This window comes from Hyla sarda, chromosome 5 (genome assembly GCF_029499605.1).
Source record: "Hyla sarda isolate aHylSar1 chromosome 5, aHylSar1.hap1, whole genome shotgun sequence".
NCBI lineage: Eukaryota > Metazoa > Chordata > Amphibia > Anura > Hylidae > Hyla > Hyla sarda.
Genome location: NC_079193.1, coordinates 246,763,204 through 246,786,912, shown reverse-complemented (window position 1 = coordinate 246,786,912; position 23,709 = coordinate 246,763,204). Strand labels below are relative to the sequence as shown.

General features: G+C 40.6%; 1 protein-coding gene across 2 annotated transcripts in view; it reads right to left on the bottom strand.

Annotated features, from left to right (window-relative positions):
* Window positions 1-23,709, bottom strand: part of NETO1 (neuropilin and tolloid like 1) — a 206,537-nt gene that overhangs the window by 35,685 nt on the left and 147,143 nt on the right. For both annotated transcript variants that reach the window (XM_056521455.1, XM_056521454.1), the window contains exons 5-7: window positions 13,220-13,261; window positions 12,861-12,988; window positions 107-335 (exon numbers count right to left, since the gene is read on the bottom strand). In XM_056521455.1, the coding sequence (XP_056377430.1) occupies window positions 107-335; window positions 12,861-12,988; window positions 13,220-13,261 (399 nt within the window). The remainder of the gene's footprint in view (window positions 1-106; window positions 336-12,860; window positions 12,989-13,219; window positions 13,262-23,709) is intronic.

Here is a 23,709-nt window from a genome sequence, read left to right as displayed (position 1 = left end):
TTAGTGGTACTGTAAAAAATTGAGACATTTAGTAGGCAGCAACCCAGTTGAAAGATAATCAGTTATTATGGTATATTAGTTGAACATGAGACATAATGTGCCTTACGTTCTTGGAAAGATGTGAAGAGCATCTGGAAACGGCTGGTGCGGCTGCCTTCATCTGCCCACATTCGGATCACTCCAAGTCCTGTCCGTAGCATCACATCATTAGCTACGGTGCTGCAAAACTTAGCTTTTAAATCTTCTACTGAACTACTTCCATCATAAACTGCAACAAAATTCCTTTTGCATTCATTCGAATTTTGCATTTCATAGTCCAAAAATCGCAAGTATATCTGGAAGTAAAGAAAGTCCATTATGTGAGCACTATTACACATTGATTGAGCATTCACAGTTCAATCAGTAAGTACTTCAATTATCTGCTATTCACAGCACAGCATTTATTAGACTGCACGTTCCTTCCATTATTGATGAATAATAAGGAATCTTAATACAAGCTAGAAAAATGTTTCCAGAGAATATGTCAAATTGCCTTTCTTAGAGAAACAGAAGAGCAGGGAAATATTATGTCACTAAAAACTCATCTGAGATGAATTACATTAGGCAGAACTAGAAGTATATGCAATATGTATTTTCCAGTTTTAATCTTTTTTTCTTTCTTTCTTTTTGCATCAGGGAAAAATTATTCCACCACTAAAAACACATTCAATTATAGACAATTGCGGCCGCCCAGGCTTAAAGGGGTACTCCCCTGATAAACCTTATTTTTTTTAAATCAACTGGTGCCAGAAAGTTTAACAGATTTGTAAATTACTTCTAATAAAAAAAATCTTAATCCTTCCAGTACTCATGAGCTGATATATGTTCCACAGGAAGTTCTTTTCTTTTTGAATTTCCCTTCTGTCTGACCACAGTGCTCTCTGCTGATACTTCTGTCCACTTTAGGAACTGTCCGGAGCAGAATAGATTTGCTATGGGGATTTGCTCCTACTCTGGGCAGTTCCTAAAATGAACGGAGGTGTCAGCAGAGAGCACTGTGGTCAGATAGAAAGGAAATTCAAAAAGAAAAGAACTTCCTCTGGAACATACAGCAGCTGATCAGTACTGAAAGGGTTAAGATTTTTAAATAGAAGTAAATTACAAATCTATTTAACTTTCTGGTACCAGTTGATTAAAAAAAAATGTTTTCCAGTGGAGTACCCCTTGAAGTCAATGCAATCAGCTGCAGAGATTTCTTGTTTTTCAATTGTATGACTACAACACATACAGGGGATTCAAAACGGATGGCGCAAAACTATAGACTAGATATTTATCACCAAGAGGACATAACATAAATGTATCCAGCAAAGAGGTGTAATAAAACAGCACTCACCAGTTCTATAAAATCCAGGAAGAAAATTTATAGTAAGATATACATAGACATAGCAGGTTAAAAGATTGATGGCGGCCGTTTCACAGCAAATATATATATATATGTATATATATATATATATATATATATATATATATATATATATATATATTTGAGTAGACGTATTAGTCCAGTGATGCAGATGCAAATCATAAAATGTTGCAGTATCTTGTAATACCTTTTTTATTGGACTAACAGCATTTTGTATAGACAAGCTTTCGGGATTCCTCCCTTTATCAAGTCCAAAGCAAATCTATGCTCACAAGTAGAAGACACAGGTTACATCTCACAAATATGCAGGGGTTAAGACAATAGATGTGGAGAATTCACACTAAGATGGGCCATAAATTGTCCTGTTATAGGAACATAGACTAAATAGATAAGAATGAAAAAAAGGGGGAGGGAGGGGGGAGCAGGGGAGAGACTGGTAATTAAGCAGGACAAAGTGAGATGTAAAAGAGAATCCAGTACAGGTTATAAGAGAATCCAGTACAGTGCAGGATATAAGAGAATCCAGTACAGTGCAGGATATAAGAGAATACAGTACAGTGCAGGTTATAAGAGAATACAGTACAGTGCAGGATATAAGAGAATCCAGTACAGTGCAGGATATAAGAGAATCCAGTACAGTGCAGGATATAAGAGAATCCAGTACAGTACAGGTTATAAGAGAATACAGTACAGTGCAGGTTATAAGAGAATCCGGTACAGTGCAGGATATAAGAGAATACAGTACAGTGCAGGTTATAAGAGAATCCAGTACAGTGCAGGATATAAGAGAATCCAGTACAGTGCAGGATATAAGAGAATCCAGTACAGTGCAGGATATAAGAGAATACAGTACAGTGCAGGTTATAAGAGAATCCAGTACAGTGCAGGATATAAGAGAATCCAGTATAGTGCAGGATATAAGAGAATACAGTACAGTGCAGGATATAAGAGAATCCAGTACAGTACAAGTTATAAGAGAATACAGTACAGTGCAGGATATAAAAGAATCCAGTACAGTGCAGGATATAAGAGAATCCAGTACAGTACAGGTTATAAGAGAATACAGTACAGTGCAGGATATAAGAGAATCCAGTACAGTGCAGGATATAAGAGAATACAGTACAGTGCAGGTTATAAGAGAATACAGTACAGTGCAGGATATAAGAGAATCCAGTACAGTACAAGTTATAAGAGAATCCAGTACAGTGCAGGATATAAGAGAATACAGTACAGCACAGGTTATAAGAGAATACAGTACAGTGCAGGATATAAGAGAATCCAGTACAGTACAGGATATAAGAGAATCCAGTACAGTACAGGTTATAAGAGAATACAGTACAGTGCAGGTTATAAGAGAATCCAGTACAGTGCAGGATATAAGAGAATACAGTACAGTGCAGGTTATAAGAGAATCCAGTACAGTGCAGGATATAAGAGAATCCAGTACAGTGCAGGATATAAGAGAATCCAGTACAGTGCAGGATATAAGAGAATCCAGTACAGTGCAGGTTATAAGAGAATCCAGTACAGTGCAGGATATAAGAGAATCCAGTATAGTGCAGGATATAAGAGAATACAGTACAGTGCAGGATATAAGAGAATCCAGTACAGTACAAGTTATAAGAGAATACAGTACAGTGCAGGATATAAAAGAATCCAGTACAGTGCAGGATATAAGAGAATCCAGTACAGTACAGGTTATAAGAGAATACAGTACAGTGCAGGATATAAGAGAATCCAGTACAGTGCAGGATATAAGAGAATACAGTACAGTGCAGGTTATAAGAGAATACAGTACAGTGCAGGATATAAGAGAATCCAGTACAGTACAAGTTATAAGAGAATCCAGTACAGTGCAGGATATAAGAGAATACAGTACAGCACAGGTTATAAGAGAATACAGTACAGTACAGGTTATAAGAGAATAGAGTACAGCACAGGTTATAAGAGAATCCAGTACAGTACAGGTTATAAGAGAATACAGTACAGTACAGGTTATAAGAAATTTTGATAATGAGATAAAAAGCTCAAATCCACATTGAGTCCCCAGTGTTTGGAATACAAAAACAGTATCATTTTAGCTTCAAATGTCTTTCTCTCTTGTGTGTTTTTGAAGTTCCCTCTCAGTATCTTGATTGTAAGGTCATGTATGGAGTGGCCTGTTTGGGTAAAATGGTGTCCAACTTGGGTGCAGTAGTCCTTTTCTTTATGGCGGTTGATGGAACGTCTGTGTAGATTCATCCTTTCGTTGAGTTTCCGTCTGGTTTCACCAATGTAGCATCCCATGTCACACTTGGTGCATTGTATCATGTAGACCACATTTGGGGATGTGCAGGAGTATAGGGGGGTATTCATCAATTTTGCCTGTTGACAGTTTCTTTTTACCCTTTTTTTTCACTTTGGTTTTCGTGGACATGCACCGAATTTATCATTTGGTGCAAGTTGTTAGTAATTTTGGCTCAAATGTTGAAATCAGCTGTTCACAGCGCCTTTTACACAGAACTTACCACCACAGAGGATGCGTATTTTACCCTGTAGAGCGTATTTTACCCTGTAGAGCAGCCATTTCGGAGTCCCTCCTGCAGTATATCAGCAAGCGACATGAGTTATTTTCTTTTGTGGGGTTTATAGCCACCATGTGAAATGGATTTTATTTTCAACTTGGGTATTTTTTTTTTTTGTTACTTTAGTGCAGTGATCTTCAACCTGCAGACCTCCAGATGTTGCAAAACTACAATTCCCAGCCGTTGGCTGTCCGAGCATGCTGGGAGTTGTAGTTTTGCAACATCTGGAGGTCCGCAGGTTGGAGACCACTGCTTTAGTGCTTACCTTTCCTGACCCTGTGTGGCCATGTCCAGTGCTGGCTCAACGGAGGGTAAAGGTTCCTCAGAGACAACTATGTCGCAGGATAGTATTGAGCAGCCCTGGAGGCGTCGCTGCTTTCACAAAAAAACATTTTTTATGTATTTTGACGCCTTTACATTTTCTGACATTGGTAAGTATGTTTTCCATGTGCAAAATTTCTTGGCGGGGATTTGCGCCAAAAAAACGGGATTTGCACCAAAATTGCGCCAAAGATCGATTGGAGCAAATGATGAATTACTGACTAAAGTTGAAATCACACACAGGACCGTGTGATTTTGAGAAAGTTGTAAAAATGACAGTGGAGAAGATGCGCCAAACTTTGGCGCAAAAAGACACTGCGCCAAAGTATTGCGCCAAAGTTACGTGAAAAAAACACATAAATGCTTTGATAAATACCCCCCATTGTCCCTAAAGGTTATTTGTCTTGTTGTTGTTGGGGGCTTCCATCTTGGTGCAGATATGTTGACAGAGTTTACAGCGAGGTTTGGTGCCGGGTTTGGTCCCATTGTCTGTCTCTGTTCTTTCTGTAGGTACTTTTCGTCTGACCAGCATTCGTTTTAAATTGTGTGGTTGTCTGAAGGCCAAGATGGGAGGTTCAGGGAAGATTTCTTTTAGCATCTGGTCTTCCGCCAATATCGGCTGCAGGTCCTTGATAATTTTGCGTATTTCTTCAAGGGCCGGACTGTATGTGGATACCAGTGGTACAATTTATGGCCCATCTTAGTGTGAATTCTCCACATCTATTGTCTTAACCCCTGCATAATTGTGAGATGTAACCTGTGTCTTCTGCTTGTGAGCTTAGATTTGCTTTGGACTTGATAAAGGGAGGAATCCCGAAATCTTGTCTCTACAAAATGCTGTTAGTCCAATAAAAAAGGTATTACAAGATACTGCAACATTTTATGATTTGCATCGATATATATATATATATATATATATATATATATATATATATAAATAACATCACTGTTAACCTGAGCTGTCCTAGTGCCTGAGTTCATGGGATTGAAGCAAATTTTTTGCATACTTTTACTATGTCCATTATGGACTTCTCTAATGTGCTTGATAAGTTGCATGTACATACACAAAGCGGGCACCCTACTTTTGGGAGGCTATTTTACTATTACCCCTTGTGAAAATGAAAAATTTGGGGTAACACCAGCATTTCAGGGAAAAAAAACGAATTTTTAATTTTCATGTCCAACTTAAACGAAAATTTGGCAAAGACCTGTGGGGTGTTAAGGCTCACTAAACCCCTTGTTACATTCCATGAGGGGTGTAGTTTCCAAAATGGGGTCATATGTGGGTGTTTTTGTTTTTTTTGCGTGCATGTCAGAACGGCTGTAACAATCAGCCACCCCTGTGAAAATCACCAATTTAGGCCTCAAATGTACATGGTGCTCTCTCACTTCTGAGCCATTGTAGTTCGTCCGCAGAACATTTTACTTCCACATATGGGGTATTTCCGTACTTGGAAGAAATTTTTCTTCTTTTATCTTTTGTGTTTGTATATGAAAAGCATGGGGCAACAACAGCATGTTAGCGTAAAATTTTATATTTTTTTACACTAACATGCTGGTGTAGCCCCCAACTTTACCTTTTCATAAGGGGTAAAAGGAGAAAAATCCACCCAAAATTTGTAACGCAATTTCTCCTGAGTATGGAAATACCCCATATGTGGCCCTAAACTGTTGCCTTGAAATGTCTCCACCAAAACCCTACAGCAGTGTTTCCCAAACAGGGTGCCTCCAGCTGTTGCAAGACTCCCAGCCTGCCAGGACAGTCTATGGCTGTCTGGCAATACTGGGAGTTGTTGTTTTGCAACAGCTGTAGGCTCCATTTAGGAAACGCTGCTAAAATTTGCCGCAGCTCAAACTTGTAGAAGGAAACCCATTGCAAACCCGCCTGTGTGTAAGGTACCCTGTACATTCACATGGGGGGGGGGGGGGCAAACCTTCAGCTGTGGCAAAACTACAACTACCAGAATGCACTGACAGACCGTACATGCTGGGAGTTGTAATTTTGCAACAGCTGTAGGCACACTGGTGGGGAACCACTGAGTTAAGAAACAGACTCTAGCACAGTGATTCCAACCCGTGTACCTCCAGCTGTTGCAAAACTACAACTACCTGCATGTACGGTCTGTCAGTGCATTCTGGGAGTTGTGGTTTTACAACAGCTGGAGGCACATGGGTTGGAATCACTGAGTTAGGAAACAGACTCTAGCTCAGTGTTTCCCAACTAGTGTGCCTAAAGCTGTTGAAAAACTACAATTCCCAGCATGCCCAAACAGTCAGGGATGCTGGATGTGTAGTTCTGCAATATCTGGCCCTTCAGATGTTGCAGAACTACAACTCCCAACATGCCTGGACAGTCTGGTCATGCTGGGAGTTGTAGTTATGCAACAACTGGGGAAGAACAGTTTGGAGACCGCTAAGTTGTGGTCTCCAAACTGTAGCCCTCCAGATGTTGCAAAACTACAACTCCAAGCATGCCCAGACTGTCCATGCATTCTGGGAGTTGTAGTTCTGCAACATATGAAGGCCAGATATTGCAGAACTACATGCCCAGCATCCCTGACTGTCTAGGCATGGTGGGAATTGTAGTTTTGCTACATCTGGAGGGCTACAGTTTGGTGACCACCGTATAGTGGTCTCCAAACTGTGCCACTTCAAATATTGCAAAATTACAACTCCCAGCATGCACTGACTGTCTGGGCATGCTGGAAAGTTGTAGTTTTGCAACATCTGGAGGACCACAGTTTAGAGATCACTACACAGTGGTCTCCAAACTGTGGCCCTCCAGATGTTGCAAAACTACAACTCCCAGTATGCCCAGACAGCCAAAGGCTGTCTGGGCATGCTGGGAGTTGTAGTTTTGCAACTTTTAGAAGGCCACAGTGAAGATCACTTACCGGCGATCTTCACTGCAGCCTCCTCCACCACCGCACTTTCCGGCCGCACTCCTCCTGCTTCCGCCGATGCAGCCATCTGGGTAAGCCGGCCATGCTCCCCCCCCTCGCCGCTCGCGTTCCCCCCTGCTCTGCCCTGCGGGCAGAGTGGGGGAAATTAACTCTAACCCCCCCACCCCCAACTGCCATTGGTGGTCGTACTGACCGACCAATGTCATGGAATAGGAGGAGGTGGCAACACTGCCACCTCGCTCCTATCCTTTAAGATGGTCAGAGCTGTCTCTGCCAACTCCGATCATTCGTATTATCCAGGAGTTTGGGTCACCAGAATTGAGGTCTGAACTGACCGGTGATTTGCGGTGATCGCCGACATGGGGGGGGGGGGTCCCCCTAGGCATTGCCACGGGATGTCTGCTGATAGACAGGTACGCCCTCCGTTCTTAAGTGATGGGACGCGAGGGCATATCCATACGCCCTCCGTCCCCAACGGGTAAAAACTGATATTTCTGGACTACAGAGAGCCTCAATAGGGGTGTCCAACACGTTGCTTGCTGTAAAACGCATAGGGTGTGTGCTAGGTTAGTGAAATAATACTGTTATTCAGTATGGCATGCCGATTAGAGGTGTCGCTATTAGGATCACTGTGGCAGAGCGGCACAATGACAGAGCCTGGCATCGGCATCAGTATGAGGAGACCATATAGTGGCTCAATGACACAGCGTGGAGGTGGCGGCAGCATGAGGAGACCATATAGTGGCTGAATGACACAGCGTGGAGGTGGCGGCAGCAAGAGGAGACCATATAGCGGCTGAATGGCACAGCCTGAAGGTGGTGAAATCATGAGGAGACCATATAGTGGCTGAATGGCACAGCCTGGAGTTGGCAGAAGCAAGAGGAGACCATATAGTGACTGAATGACACAGCCTGTAGTTGGCGGAAGTATGAGGCGATCATATAGTGGCTGAATGATACAGTCTGGAGTTGACGGCAGCATGAGGAGACCATACAGTGGCTGAATGTGCAGCCTGGAGGTGGCAGAAGCATAAGGAGACCATATAGTTGCAGAATGAGACAGCCTGGAGGTGGCAGCAGCATGAGGAGAACATATGGTATGTATGAGACAGCCTGGAGCTGGATGCAGCATGAGGAAAACATATGGTGGCAGAATGAGACAGCCTGGAAGTTGCATCACCATGAGGAGAACATATAGTGGCAGTATGAGGCAGCCTGGAGGTGGCATCAGCATGAGAACATATGGTGGCAGAATGAGACAACCTGGAGCTGGCATCAGCAGCATCAGGAGTCCTAGTGACCCGGTGATATAGTGGGGCGGTGGGTGGCAATACCAGTACCCGGTGATGAAGGTGGGTGAAAAAAGGAAAACTTAGCATCAGAAGTGTGGCATCAGGAAGGTGGCAGGATAAGAATAGTAGCTGAGGCAGGTAGGCAGAAGAAAAGTGTTAGTCTGCACAAGTAAGTATTGGGGATATGCACTACATAAAAGTTAACTTTTAATAATTTTTTTTAAATCAAACAAAAGGAAAGGTGTGCAAAAAACACCATGTGCCACATACACCACCAAGAATTGATGTGATGCAGCGACCTCTAAAAGGTGGAAGGGAACAACGTATGGTTCATTGTAACCGGTGGGGGTAAAAACATCCCCTGTAAGGCCCTACTCTTGCATTATTAATTCCCTTCTTAGCAAGTGTTACTAGTCCTAAAAAGAGCGGCCACACACAGAAATTTCACCCTATTTGCACCTGCAAACACTGCCATTTCCCAGGGTTTTTAGATGGAAATAAGGAAAGGTTCCTGTGTGGGGCTGCCCTTTTTAAGATGAGTAACACTTTACTCGATAAGGTTGAAGGGAACATCGTATTGTCCATTGTAGCAGGTGGGGGTAAAAAATTTCCCTGTGAGGCCCGACTCTCGCTCTATTAATTCCCTTTTTGGCAAGTGTTACTCGCTAAAAAGGGCGGCCCCAAACAGGAAACTCTTTCTATTTCCAAAACCCTATGAAATGTCAATGTTTGTAGGTGGACATAGGGAGAGGTTCCTGCATGGGGCAGCCTTTTTCCGAAGAGTAACACTTGCCAAGAAGGGAATTAATAATACGAGAGTACGGCCTTGCAAGGGAAGTTTTTACCACTATCAATTACAATGGAATCCTAAGAAAAGTTATGTTTTAGCTAATGCATATCCTCAATGCTTACTTGTGGTCTGATGGGGAGAAATGTCTGTAACTGGGGAGCAGCACCTTAAATATGTTTTGCACTATCCATATTTGTGAAGTGTTGGTGTGGCACCATGGTCAATCTACTCTGATGCATCAGGCATTGGTGGGTGGAAATCCTGCCTGATTTATCTTCGCAAAGGTCAGTCTCTCCACATTTTTCATGGACAGAGGAGTCCTTGGGGTTACTATGGCCCCCGCAGCACTAAAGATCCATTCTGATGGCACACTACTGACCGGGACAGCTTTTTCAGGACAAACTCTGCTAGTTGCAGCCACAAATCAAGTTTGGCTGCCCAGAAGTCAACGGATCTTCAAGGTGTGTTGGCATGGTCATGTCAAGGTATGCCACCACCTGCTGGATAAGGCCCTGCTCCAGGTCTACCTGCTGCTGATGAGTTGCTTCACTATGCAGATGAAGAAAGCTACTCAATCTCATCAGAGATTGTGGACTCAGGCTGCTGCTCATGGAGCTGATACTGCTCATGCCACCCCACCCCTCCCCACCAGCCATGGCAGTGGATATTGAGCACAGAGGGCCCCCTGAGTCAGACCTGCGAGAGGATGGACAATGTCGCATATAGGCATTGGCCAACTGACTACGTAGGATGTCTCTGTAGTAGGTCAATTTGTCCTCCCTCTCAGTGGGTGTAAAAAAGGCCCCCATTTTGTGCCGGTAGAGAGGTTCCAAAAAGGTGGAGAGCCAGAATTCATCCCACTGCCAAATGGTGACAATTTGGTGGTCACTACGCAAGCAAGTGAGCATGCATCGTGCCATTTGTGCAAGTGACTCGGAGGGACTCCCTGTCTCCATCTCCACTGCATACTGCCACGGTGTGTCTGGGTCCTCTGTCTAGTCTCCCTCTAGCTGCTCCTGCTCCTCCTCTCCTGTCAGATTACCAGAAAAACTTCCTATCTCGTGAAACCTAAACTGTGCTCCACTGTGCCCCTCCCCCTCCTCCTCCAGTTCAGCCCCCACAGGGCTCATGTGGCCGTAAGATGCTGTATGAGCTGCCACTGGTTGGCATTAAAATTACACAGGGGCGTCTCCTTTTCTGCTTGTATCATCAAGAAAGCGGTGATGGTTTTTCTCTGTTCATATAGTCGGTCCAACATAAGGAGGGTGGAATTCCAACATGTTAAAACGTCACAAATCAGACTATGTTGGGGGATACCGTTCTAAAGTTGCAGCACAAGGATGGTGTGCTTTATGGTGTACGAGTGGCTAAAGTGCATGCAAAGTTTCCTTCCCATTGTTAGGATGTCTTGCAGATGGGGAGGAACACTTCAGGAACCGCTTGACAACCAGATTGAACACGTGTGCCATGCAGGTCGCATAGCTCAGGCTTCCTTGCTGCAGCACAGATAAGATGTTCTTCCCGTTGTCGGTCACCATGGTTCCCATTTCCAGTTTTCATGGAGTAAGCCATGATTCGATTTGATTTCTTGATGAATGACTTTTCGCAGTTCCTCCCCTATGTGACTCCGTTCGCCAAGGCAAACCATGTGAAGAACAGTATGAAACCACTGTGCCCTGCACACATGGTATGCTGAAGGGAACTGAGATTTGTCCGTGCAGTGGAGACTGAGGACACTGTGGAGGATGAGGAGGCAGAGTTGTACACTGTCACAGGACCAACAGCCTGAAAGCATGGAGGCGGAAGCGGCGTGAGCTGTCCAAGTTGCTGTTGTGGCTGTGCAGGAACCACATTCACCCAGTGGGCTGTAAAGGACATGTTTTGTCCCTGACCGCGGTTACAGCTCCACAAGCCGGTGCTGCCAAGCACTTTGGCACACACCGACAGGCTCAAGGACTTCTTCGCAAAGAAATGACGGCTTGGGACTCTCCACCTCAGAACGGCACAAGCCATCAGTTCTCTGAAAGGTGCAGAGACCACCACTTGAAACGACAGGGACTACAGCACCTGCAACTTGGACATGAGCACACTCAGCTTCTGTGCCATTGGAGGAGTGGGCGCATACTGTTGTCTCTTGGACATGGCTTCACCGATGGATTGCTGATGTAATGACTGACTTGAAGTAGGAGGAGCAGGAGCATCTGGAGTGACAGAAAATGGGTATGACACACAGCTCCCATCGGATTAGGTGGTGGAGCCTTGGCTGGCTGAAACCTGTGCTGCAGCACACCGTCGCTGTGTACTACACCCAAAATTGCACTTTCTCTCTCAATATTACTCCCTTTCCTATCAGTGCTTCTAGGCTGTGTTTCGGCTTGAGGTGAATCACTGCTGTAATACACCCACAATTGCTCTTTCTCTCTCAATCTCTCTCCCTTCCCTATCTATACTTCTAGGCTGGATTTGGGCTTGAGGTGATTCGCTGCTGTAATACACCCACAATTGCACTTTCTCTCTCAATCTCTCTCCCTTCCTTATCAGTGCTTCTAGGCTGGATTTGGGCTTGAGGATGCTGCTGTAAAAAAGCTTTTCTGTGCACCACACTGCTCTCTGTCCCTCTCTCTCTGCAATAGAACGCTGATGTGAGTGGCCGCAAGATGGCTGACGATTATATAGGGCTGTGATATCACAGGGGTGGCTGGCTGCTGATAGGCTGAATGCTGCATGTGATTCAGGGCCTTCCCAGGATTCCTTGCCCCATGTCCTCACATGTGGATCTGCCATTTTAGGTGCCCTTGTGCCTGGACCGCACTAAATGGAGTTTAATGAAACGATTCACGCGATCGGATTGTGCCGAATCAAATTTTTTCAGAAATTCGTTATGAATTCAGATTCATCAGATTCGATTCACTCATCCCTAATCCTACTATAGAAAATATGACAACATCTGACTCAATATTTTAGACTGAACTTGGTTCTTTTGTCTAACATTAATATTGACTTAGGTTCCTATCCCCCACAACTAAGAAATGTAGCCTGATTTCTTCCCTCTAAATAAAATAGAATGTAACCATCCCTTATTCACTGATCATGAGGAAGAATAACTCCTATCCCTTAGACAAGGGGGGTATGCATTAGCCACCGCTACCTCAACACCATTAAAAAGCAGTTTAAAAAAAATATATATGTACTCTCTTCATACACTTGGATAGAAAACCTAGGAATACCTCGTACTCATTGTATACTCCCTTTAGTGAAGAGAAGTTTGTAAACATAAAAAAGGGATCCTAATAAGGGGAAGCACTCCTATTATATCCCAATAACTGGAAACATAAAAGGTCAGTGCCAGACAAAAAAGCAAACATCATTCAGGTGGCTGCAACTTGATCGTTATACAGGTATACAATATTTAAATGTCTATAATAAACAAAATTGGTCTTTTATTGGTCACCTCTATGTGTAGACTGGATTATGCTTAATGCTTGGGGCAGGGTTTCATGCCTTGACTGCTGGTGCCCCCTATTAAAATGCTTAACAGTAACTATTTAGCAATTAAACTTCATAAAGACAAATGAAAAAGCATCTTACCTTTGACCGTGGAGGTGCTCGAATATACCATTTGCAATCCACTGCCTCATCTGCAGATGCTTTTCCTTCTTTAAGGATTTGCACTGACTCTATTATTCCTTCTGGTCCCCCCATTTCAAACTCACAAACTATATTTTGAGATAATAAAAATGTATATTTATAATAAAAAATAAAAAAAATATAAAATATATATATATATATATATATATATATATATATATATTACAGTAATATAAGACAGATAGATAGACAGACAGACAGACAGACAGACAGATAGATAGATAGATAGATAGATAGATAGAGTAGGGTTAGAAACCTTTAAGGTAGATCATGAAAGATTAAGCATAAAGTCTATTTACCAGGTAATGGTTTCAGAACACCAAGATCTTTAAAATCTGGATCTGTTGACAGAAATTGTTAACAGAATTATATACTTTATTTATTAATGGGATTTCTGCAGTACAGATTGTTTACATTACACCTTATAGGGTTGCATTATTGTATGATGCATGAGATGAATGTTTGGTACATCAAATGTCATCATTCAAATGTCTATATTCATTCAATCCCTCAGATTTAGAAAAAAAAAATCCTGAATCTGTTTTTAACTTGGGTGAGCGATATTACACCTTCTAGACCATAGAGGGCAGCATGTCCTTGTATAAAAAACATTTTCCTCCCATCATTTTATCTTGACTTATTGGTAGTTCTTATCACAATCTTATAATTATTTGGGCATAGATGAACATAGTGCATAACTTTCATTATGTTTCTATTTGTCTAAAGGCAGATATAAAATCATACCATACCATTAAAATATCTATAGGGTACAATAATTCTACAATGAAGATTTTTTTAAATTAAACAATAGCCAAATATGTCTCTTAAGATATTGGAGACCTAACTGTAAATATTATTTTAATATAATTCTAGTTTTTATAAGTCATCATGGGTTTAGCTACACACATCTTAATGGCTATAGGCGGCATGGTAGTTATACTACACAGCCATCAACATTTAAACTACTTGTAGCTGAATGCAATTTGAATACCAAGCTGAATTACATGCAAACGTGGCCTCAGATGTGGTGGCCACACGTGAACCAGGCAGGACCTGGAAATTAGTGAATTATACTTCTACATGACTAAGGATAAAATACCCCACAGAGCAGGCTTCCCAACCTGTTGCAAACTATTGTTCTTGTGCCATTGTGAAAATACGACTTCCTGTGGCTGTCAGGGCATGTAACTGTCAAAGCTTGATGGGAGTTGTAGTTTTACAACAGTAGGAGAACCACAGATTGGGGATCAATGCCAGAGAGAAATCAAAACAGGACCCCTCCAGCAGGAGGGCCCTAATCCAACCACTGATTCCTATACAGTATGTTTCTCAGACAGCTAAAAAAAAAGTTTAGTATATTATGCAATTAATGAATATTATATTTTTTAACCCCAGCATTTATGAGAGTAAGTTTCCTTTTTCCAGTGTATGATGTCTCAAATATGTGAGAATAACTAAGTGGAACATATTTACAATTTATCATAATTGCATTGCTAGGTCCTGCCAATTGGTGGTCCTGTGCCTGTGTATGACACACCGACATGTTTCTAAAGTAAACAAATATAACAAATTAAACATTAAATCTAAACAAAGAAAAAACAATCCTAAAACCTATTCTTGCTCTTGTTTTGTCTGATGCCAGTTCTGCCAGGATGCAGATGCCCAAAAGTCACATCTGCCTGGGCATACATTGATAAAGCAACATGCAGAAATAAATCATCCATACTGCGGCACAACTAGGCAGACTTGTCTTTCAGGGCCTGGGAAAGCTGGTTAACAAATCATGAACTAAGAGAGTTGTATGATCTCCCGAAATTTTTTCTATCTACCTAGATAACTTCAACCCTAGGTTAAAAATGTTGCCATAGCTAGGCTGGGAAAATGGTTAACAAGCATGATGGATTCACAAATGACATTTGCTCATAAATATGCTACCAAGGGTTATAGCAGTATAGACCAATGAAATCCAATCATTCATAAAATGCAGTGAGTCCTAACTCAGGTGGCTCCAGCTGTTGAAAAACTACAACTTCCATCATGCTGTGAGTTGTAGTTTTACAGCAGCTGAAGCCAGAATGGTTGGGAAACACTAATATAATGGAACAGAATGTCATTACTTCCAACAGAAGTAGTGCAAACTGGTCATCTGGTCTAGTAGTACAGGAAGAGGCCCAAAACTTTGATATTATATAGATTAAAGGGGTATTCCAGGATTTTTCTTTTTATTTGACTGTGCTACAGGAGCTGTAGTTAAAAGAAAAGAAAATTTCCGCTCATCCCTCCACAATATCTCACTAAGTTCAGACCGGCCGGGTGTACAGAGCATTGTTGCTGAACACAAGATAGAAGCCCTTGATAAAGGGTCCTCCCGAAGCATGTTGGTTTCTACTGTATTTCTGCTGTATTTCGTGTATTTTACACTCTTTGATATTTTTTAATGCACTTATAATTTTTTTTAAATTTTTTACATTTTTGACTGATGACTGGAGTGCTGGGATCCTATCTCCCTTGTGGAAATCTTCTCTCACCTGTGTATGATGGTGGTCTTGCAATTCTTATGTGATTTTTGCCCAGATGTTTATATTTACAAAATGATTGCTGTTTTAGTTTTTCCCAGGTTGCTGTGCATCCTGAGTATTACACTACTAGTCAGGTGATGACTAGGAGCCTGTCTACTTCAATGGGTTGAGCGACCATTGGGTAGGAGGGAGATCATTCTGCTGGGAATTGCAGTTTTGCAACAGCTTTAGGCGCTCTGGTTAGAAAACACTGGTCTATTGCATGGAAGGGAGCACAGGCATGTTTCAATGGGTAGGGTGGCTGTTTTGGGAGGGAGAAAAGTGACCTCACATTCACATGGGACTTCTAGTTAAAGGGAGGGAATTCCAACAGGAAATAGCCATTTATCAAAAAGAACACAACTTTTCTCATCAAATTCTATTCATTTTCATGGTTTTATAATGGCAGGAATTACTGCTATTTCCCATGTACACACAAGTCTTAGGGATGCAACTCCTGAAACCTGTGACTGTGCTCACCACTAGTGTCTTTGTCTTTTAATAAAAGGGACTTCTGCATATTTCACAAAGGCAATTTTCTTCATTACCTTAGACTTCAGTGTTGCCCAACACCTGCCGAGGACACGAAATCTCTGGGGGGAGTTTGTTGCTACTTTTGGCATTTCATGTACAGTATACTACTAAGAATATATGAATAATATAAATGCTATGAACATTTATACAGTATACTACTAAGAATGTATGCATAATATAAATGCTATGAACATATGAACAGTGTATTGCTAATGATGTATGCAGAATATGTATGCTATGAATGTTTATAAAGTATTCTACTATGAATGTATGCATAATATAACTGCTTTGAACGTTTATACAGTATACTGCTAAGAATGTATGCATAATATAAATGCTATGAACGTTTATACAGTATTCTGCTAATAATGTATGCATAATATAAATGCTATGAACGTATGTACAGTATACTACTAAGAATGTATGCATAATGTAAATGCTATGAACGTTTATACAGTATACTACTAAGAATGTATGCATAATATGTACAGTATACTACTAAAAATGTATGCATAATATAAATGCTATGAAGGTTTATACAGTATTCTACTAATAATTTATGCATAATATAAATGTTATGAATGTATGTACAATATACTACATCTATAGCACTTCTGTAACCTTTTACACTTATATTACTTGCTGATGTATTTGATATTGAGTTTACTTTTTTGTCTTAACTGTATTATCTGGATTATTAATTAATTGTGGTCTTATTGCTAGCTAAAAGTATACTGTGTAAACGTTCATAGCAATTATATTATGCATACATTCTTAGTAGTATACGGTACATACGTTCATAGAATTTATATTATGCATACAATCTTAGTAGTATACTGTACATACGTTCATAGCATTTATATTATGCATACATTCTTAGTGGTATACTGTATAAAGGTTCATAGCATTTATATAATGCATACATTCTTAGCAGTATACTGTTCATATGTTCATAGCATTTATATTATGCATACATTATTAGTAGTATACTGTATAAACGTTCATAGAATTTATATTATGCATACAATATTAGTAGTATACTGTACATACGTTCATAGCATTTATATTATGCATACATTCTTAGTGGTATACTGTATAAAGGTTCATATCATTTATATTATGCATACATTCTTATCAGTATACTGTACATACATTCATAGCATTTATATTATGCATACATTCTTAGCAGTATACAGTTCATATGTTCATAGCATTTATATTATGCATACATTATTAGTAGTATACTGTATAAATGTTCATCGCATTTATATTATGCATACATTCTTAGCAGTATACTGTACATACATTCATAGCATTTATATTATGCATACATTCTTAGCAGTATACTGTTCATATGTTCATTGCATTTATATTATGCATACATTCTTAGCAGCATACTGTTCATATGTTCATAGCATTTATATTATGCATACATTATTAGTAGTATACTGTTCGTACGTTCATAGCATTTATATTATGCATACATTCTTAGTAGTATACTGTATAAACGTTCATAGCATTTATATTGTGCATACAATCTTAGTAGTATACTGTATAAATGTTCATAGCTTATTTTGAAGTCATCCGAAACATAGGACAGAATTTATCATTGGTTTTACCATGCTTTTTTGTGTTAAAAAGTAGCAAAAATCATTAAAAAACATCAAACAATAAACTACAACTTGGATGTAGTGTGGCATGATTTGCTTTTTGCAGTGCTTGGTGATTAATCAAGTTTGACTTTCTAAAATTGTCTCCAAATTATTGGCCAAATTTTGTGCAATCTTACAACAGCCTAGATTACACTTAGAAACCTGTCTACATCTAAACTACTTTGCCATTTATGAAGAACATGTACTTCTTTGATATATGTGGGGGAAGAACACATGTCATTGCCCAGGCAAACTGGGTAGAACTTGATTTACACAGACAATGATAAATTCCCCCATAGTTTTTAAAGGGAACCTGTCATTGCTTTCATGCTAGCTGAACCACGGGTCCTCTGGGCAGTCCCTAGTGTCTTCTGCCTGCACAGTGGCCTTGGTATATAGATCTTTTCCTATAACTAAACAGGAATAAATCTATTAATCAAGGTTGGTAAGAGATAAAGAGATGCCACCAGGGACCGCCCTGATGACTAGTGGTTTATGCAGCATGAAAATGATGACAGGGTTCCTTTCATCTACAGCACTTCTGTAAGTTTTTACACTTATATTACTTGCTGATGTATTTGATACTGAGTTTACTTTCTTTTACTTAACTGTATTGTCTGAATTACTAATTAATTGTGGTCTTATTGATAGCTAAGTAACAATTACAGACATATGGTGGAGGGAGCATTTAGTGTTAATCAAGTTCTTTTTAACCCATCTTGCCTAGGCGTACATCAAATGTATTTCCCCAACGTTTATCAAAGACATTTGCAAAACCCGTCATTTCGTAAATTTTGGGGACTTCCGATTCTACACAGTGCGCTTTTTGGTAAAAATGACACCTTATCTTTATTCTGTAGGTCTATATGATTAGAATGATACCCAACTATTCGTATATGGGGCTGTGTGAGGGCTCATTGTGATCTCTTGTTTTTTATTGGCACATGTTTGTTTTGATGGGACTTTTTGATCGCTTTTTATATATTTTTAGGGTATACAAAGTGACCAAAAATACACAATTCTGGACTTTGGTATTTTTGTATGTGTATGCCATTAACCGTGTGGTTTAACCTGTTAAGTACCAAGGGCGCACCTGAGGTACACCCTGAGTCCGCTCCCATTCTATAACACACATATATATATATATATATATATATATATATATATATATATATATTACCAACAAAGAATGGCCACTGAAGTTACCACAATTGGTTCACATAACCAATATCCACAAACAAAAAGAACCAATTATGTAAAATAATTTACCTTTATTAAACATATATCAAAAAAGACATACACTAAAAAAATTGAAAGAACACTAAAATATGGGCACATTCAGTGACAAAAACAGGTGACTGGAGATGGTAAGGAGGGACAACACTACATGGAATGCGGAGACAGTAACAGGAATGTAATACAGTTGACTCAACAAAATGAAAAGGTATACATACAAGAAAAGAATAGGACTTTAAAGAGAAACAAAGATAAATTATTATCAGCCAATGAATAAACCTGGGGGAGGAGGGGCTACTAAGTTACAGATAGCAGAAGCTGCATAGGGTGAGATGGAAGGCCTCCCGGGGGTAACTTATCGCAACCAAGAGCCAATGTAGTATACTAGGATAAATACATGAACATAAGACACATGACATCAAGACAATATATGAGGACATGGACATAGGACATGAAACATCAACATAATAGACAAAGACAAAACATGAAACGTGCACAAATACCCAAGTGTAGGACCACAACACAAATCACACTGTGTACCACCTCCAAACAAATTACATGAAAAATGTGTGTAGGAAAAGGAGGGGAGTCAAAGTAAACGGGGCATGAAGGGGATGAAATAAAAATAATAATAAATTAGAGAATTGATACAATGGATTGAAGTGCAATGGTGAAACATGAATAAGTGATGTGGCCCTGCGTCATAGCGGGTCGGACCCATGGCTAATAGTGCACGGCACTGATTGCGGTGCCGTGCGCTATTAACACTTTAGACGCGGCGTTCAAAGTTGAACACCATGTCTAAAGTGAAAGTAAATCATTGTCAGTTAGCTCTGGGGGCTGTTCGGGATGTCCGCGGTGAAATCGCGGCATCCCGAACAGCTGTGACACAGCAGGAGGGTTCCTTACCTTGCCTCCTGGTGTCCGATCGCCGAATGACTGCTCAGTGCCTGAGATCCAGGCATGAGCAGTCAAGCAGCAGAATCATTGATCAATGGTTTCCTATGAGAAACCATTGATCAATGTAAAAGATCAGTGTGTGCAGTGTTATAGCCCCCTATGGGAGCTATAACATTGCAAAAAAAGTGAAAAAAAGTGAATAAAGATCATTTAACCCCTTCCCTAATAAAAGTTATAACCACCCCCCACCGCCGCATGCGGAAATGTCCGAATTATGAAAATGTTAATTAAACCCACACGGTCAATGGCGTACGCGCAAAATAATTCCAAAGTCCAAAATAGCGTATTTTTGGTCACTTTTTATATCATGAAGAAATGAATAATACGCGATCAAAAATTCTGATCAATACAAAAACTTCAGATCACGGCACAGAAAATAAGCCCTCATACCACCCCATAGGCGGAAAAATAAAAAAGTTATAGGGGTCAGAAGATGACAATTTTAAACGTATACATTTTCCTGCATGTAGTTATGATTTTTTTCAGAAGTACGACAAAATCAAATCTATAAAAGTAGGATATCATTTTAATCATATGGGCCTACAGAATAAAGAGAAGGTGTCATATTTACCGAAAAATGTACGGTGTAGAAACAGAAGCCCCCAAAAGTTACAAAATGGTGTTTTTTTTTCTTTTTAAATGTTGTCTCACAATGATTTTTATTTCCGTTTCGCTGTAGAGTTTTGGTTAAAATGACTGATGTCATTACAAAGTAGAATTGGTGGTGCAAAAATTAAGCCATTAAATGGATTTTTAGGTGCAAAATTTACAGAGTTATGATTTTTTAAACGAAAAAAACCCTGGTCCTTAAGGGGTTTATAATGTTATATTTTTATAGATCGGACATTCACACACAAGTTTATTTTTGTTTCATTTTTTTTTTTTTTATGGAAAAAGGGGGGTGATTCAAACTTTTATTAGGGAAGGGGTTAAATCACATTTATTAACTATTTTTTTACACAATTTTTTAGTCCCCAAAGGGGAATATTACATGCAATCTTTAGATTGCATACACTGAACAATGCTATGCCTCAGTATAGCATTGATCTGTGTTATCAGTGCTCGACTGCTCCAGCCTGCCATGGCTGACTGGAGCACCAAGGCAGAGATTGGACCGCAAGGAGGAGGGTAAGGGCCCTCCCACCATCCTCTCAGCTGTTCGGAATGCTGTGGCGGTCCCAAACAGCCTGCTGAGCTAGTCGGAATGACCTTACTTCCGTTTCAGATGCCGTGATCACCCTAATTGTCGATGTCCGGCATTAGCCACAGGTCGTGATTGCTGATAGCAACTGGGACCCACCTGAGCGTGCTTTATATAACGGGTGCGGGCAATGGATGTAAATATACGTCCTTCATCCTTAAAGGGGTACTCCACTGGAAAACATTTTTTTTAATCAACTGGTGACCGAAAGTTAAACAGATTTGTAAATGACTTCTATTAAAAAATCTTAATCCTTCCAGTACTTATCAGCTGCTGTATTATCCACATGAATTTCTTTCTTTTTGAATTTCCTTTCTGCCTGACCACAGTGCTCTCTGCTGACACCTCTGTCTATTTTAGGAACTCTTCAGAGTAGGAGCAAATCCCCATAGCAAATTTCACCTGCTCTGGACAGTTCCTGACATGGACAGAGGTGTCAGCAGATAGCACTGTGGTAAGGCAGAAAGGAAATTCAAAATGAAAAGAACTTCCTGTGGATCATAACAGCAGCTGATAAGTACTGGAAGGATTCAGATTTTTTAATAGAAGTAATTTACAAGTCTGTTTAACTTTCTGGCACCAGTTGATTTAAAAAAAAAAATTTCCAGTGAAGTACCCCTTCAAGGGGTTAAATGATGTCTAACGATTTATGTTGTCATTTTTATCCCATTGGACAAATGGCAATTTGCCACTTTTTAACACATATATAATGGTAAAACCAATGATAAATTCCCTTCTATGAAGTTTCATGTGATTTTAGTATAAGCTTATGTGTGAACATGAGAAATAACAGTTTTTAAGTGTGGACAGGGCTAGCATGAGATTGCAATTTTAAAAAGTTGGCCACTGCAAAAAACTAACCATGCTACTTTGCATGTAAGTTGTTTTCTTGAAAGAGTATACATGATTTGCACAAACATTTAGCAACTTTTTCATCCATTGTGCAAAACAATGTGACAATTTACCACGAATAAAAAAATAGGGTAAAACCATTAATCTATGTACAATAACATAAAAGCAGTTGTACTGGTTGTGTCTTTTATTGAGCCCCCTGGGTAAACATTTTATTGAGCCCCCTGAGTAAACAGTATAGGGAAAAAAATCATTGAACCTCTGTATTAATTACTTCTCTGAAAACATTGAATGTGAATGTGTTCATGGAAAGACACAAAGTAAGCCACTGCTGTTCATAAAAAATTCCACTCTGTTTTAAGATAACCTGAGACCACCTGGTGTTACAGAATGCTACCCCGGACAATGTTCTACATATGAGCCATGTTAGCACAAATTCCCTATGCTGTATCCCTAGCTCTCTCAATGCTGTATGGTGGTAGTATTTGAACACCTAAGAGCGGAACTATGATGGCTTTGTAGACATTATTACTAAGACATACAATAGATTTGGGAGGTATGTAACGCAAGGATTTAGGCTGTTGAAATGTATCCAGGGAAGGAAAAAAACTGGTAAACTTAAAGGTCTAACAATTTTTTGCCAGGTAAAAATGTAGTATTTTCCCCTCTGTATCCGTATTTTTTGCCGTATAAGATGCACTTTTCTTCCCCAAAACTGGGGGGGAAAAGTTGGTGCGTCTTATATGACAAATACAAATTAAAACCGGCGGTCCCTGCGGCCATCAATGGCCATGACCCGCGGCTAATACAGGGCATCACCAATCGTGGTGATGCCCTGTATTAATCCTTCGGAGGCGGCGATCAAAGCTGACCGCCGCGTCTGAAGTGAAAGTGACACTAACCCGGCTGCTCAGTCGGGGGACCGCCGCGGTGAAATCGGGGCATACCGAACAGCTTACAGGACACCGGGAGGGACCTTACCTGCCTCCTCGGTGTCTGCTCCGTGCCGGGATCCTTACATGGCCGGCGCTCTCCTTAGTCATCATCACGTTGTCGCGCACGCCGTCCCGTCATCCAATAGGAGCGGCATGCTTATCGGCATGCGTATCGGCATGCGTAGCGGCATGCGTAGCGACGTGATGGCGGCGACGGAGAGCAAGGATACCAGGCAGCAGAGACATTCCGGAGCGACGGGGACACCCCGGGGACGCGTCGACAGCGATGGAGGGCGACATCCAGGGCAGCGGTGACGGGTCCGGAGAGGCGGGGACATGTGAGTATTACCTCCTATACCAGTGGTCTTCAACCTGCGGACCTTCAGATGTTGCAAAACTACAACTCCCAGCATGCCCGGACAGCCAACGGCTGTCCGGGCATGCTGAGAGTTGTAGTTTTGCAACATCTGAAGGTCCGCAGGTTGAAGATCACTGTCCTATACTTTACATTGTTTTTGGTTCAGAATCTTTATTTTCTAGATTTTTATGCTTTAAAATGGGGTGCATCTTATATGCCGGAGCATCTTATATGGCGAAAAATACGGTATATTCTGTCACTCATTTATAGACTACAGTGCATTTTATGTGTTCATCTTAGATACCTATGAAGGAGGTTTGATGCTATTTATGCCTGTGTCATGCCTTCTTTTTGCAATTTAAAATTCTGCCTATCAGCAAACAAGCTATAGGTAGCAGACCTAAACAGAAAGTGGAATAATGAATGACAGAGAGTACAAGCAAGCTTGACAGTGAATGATGAAGTGTGCAAGCAACTGTGACAGAAAATGCAAGTCTGACAGT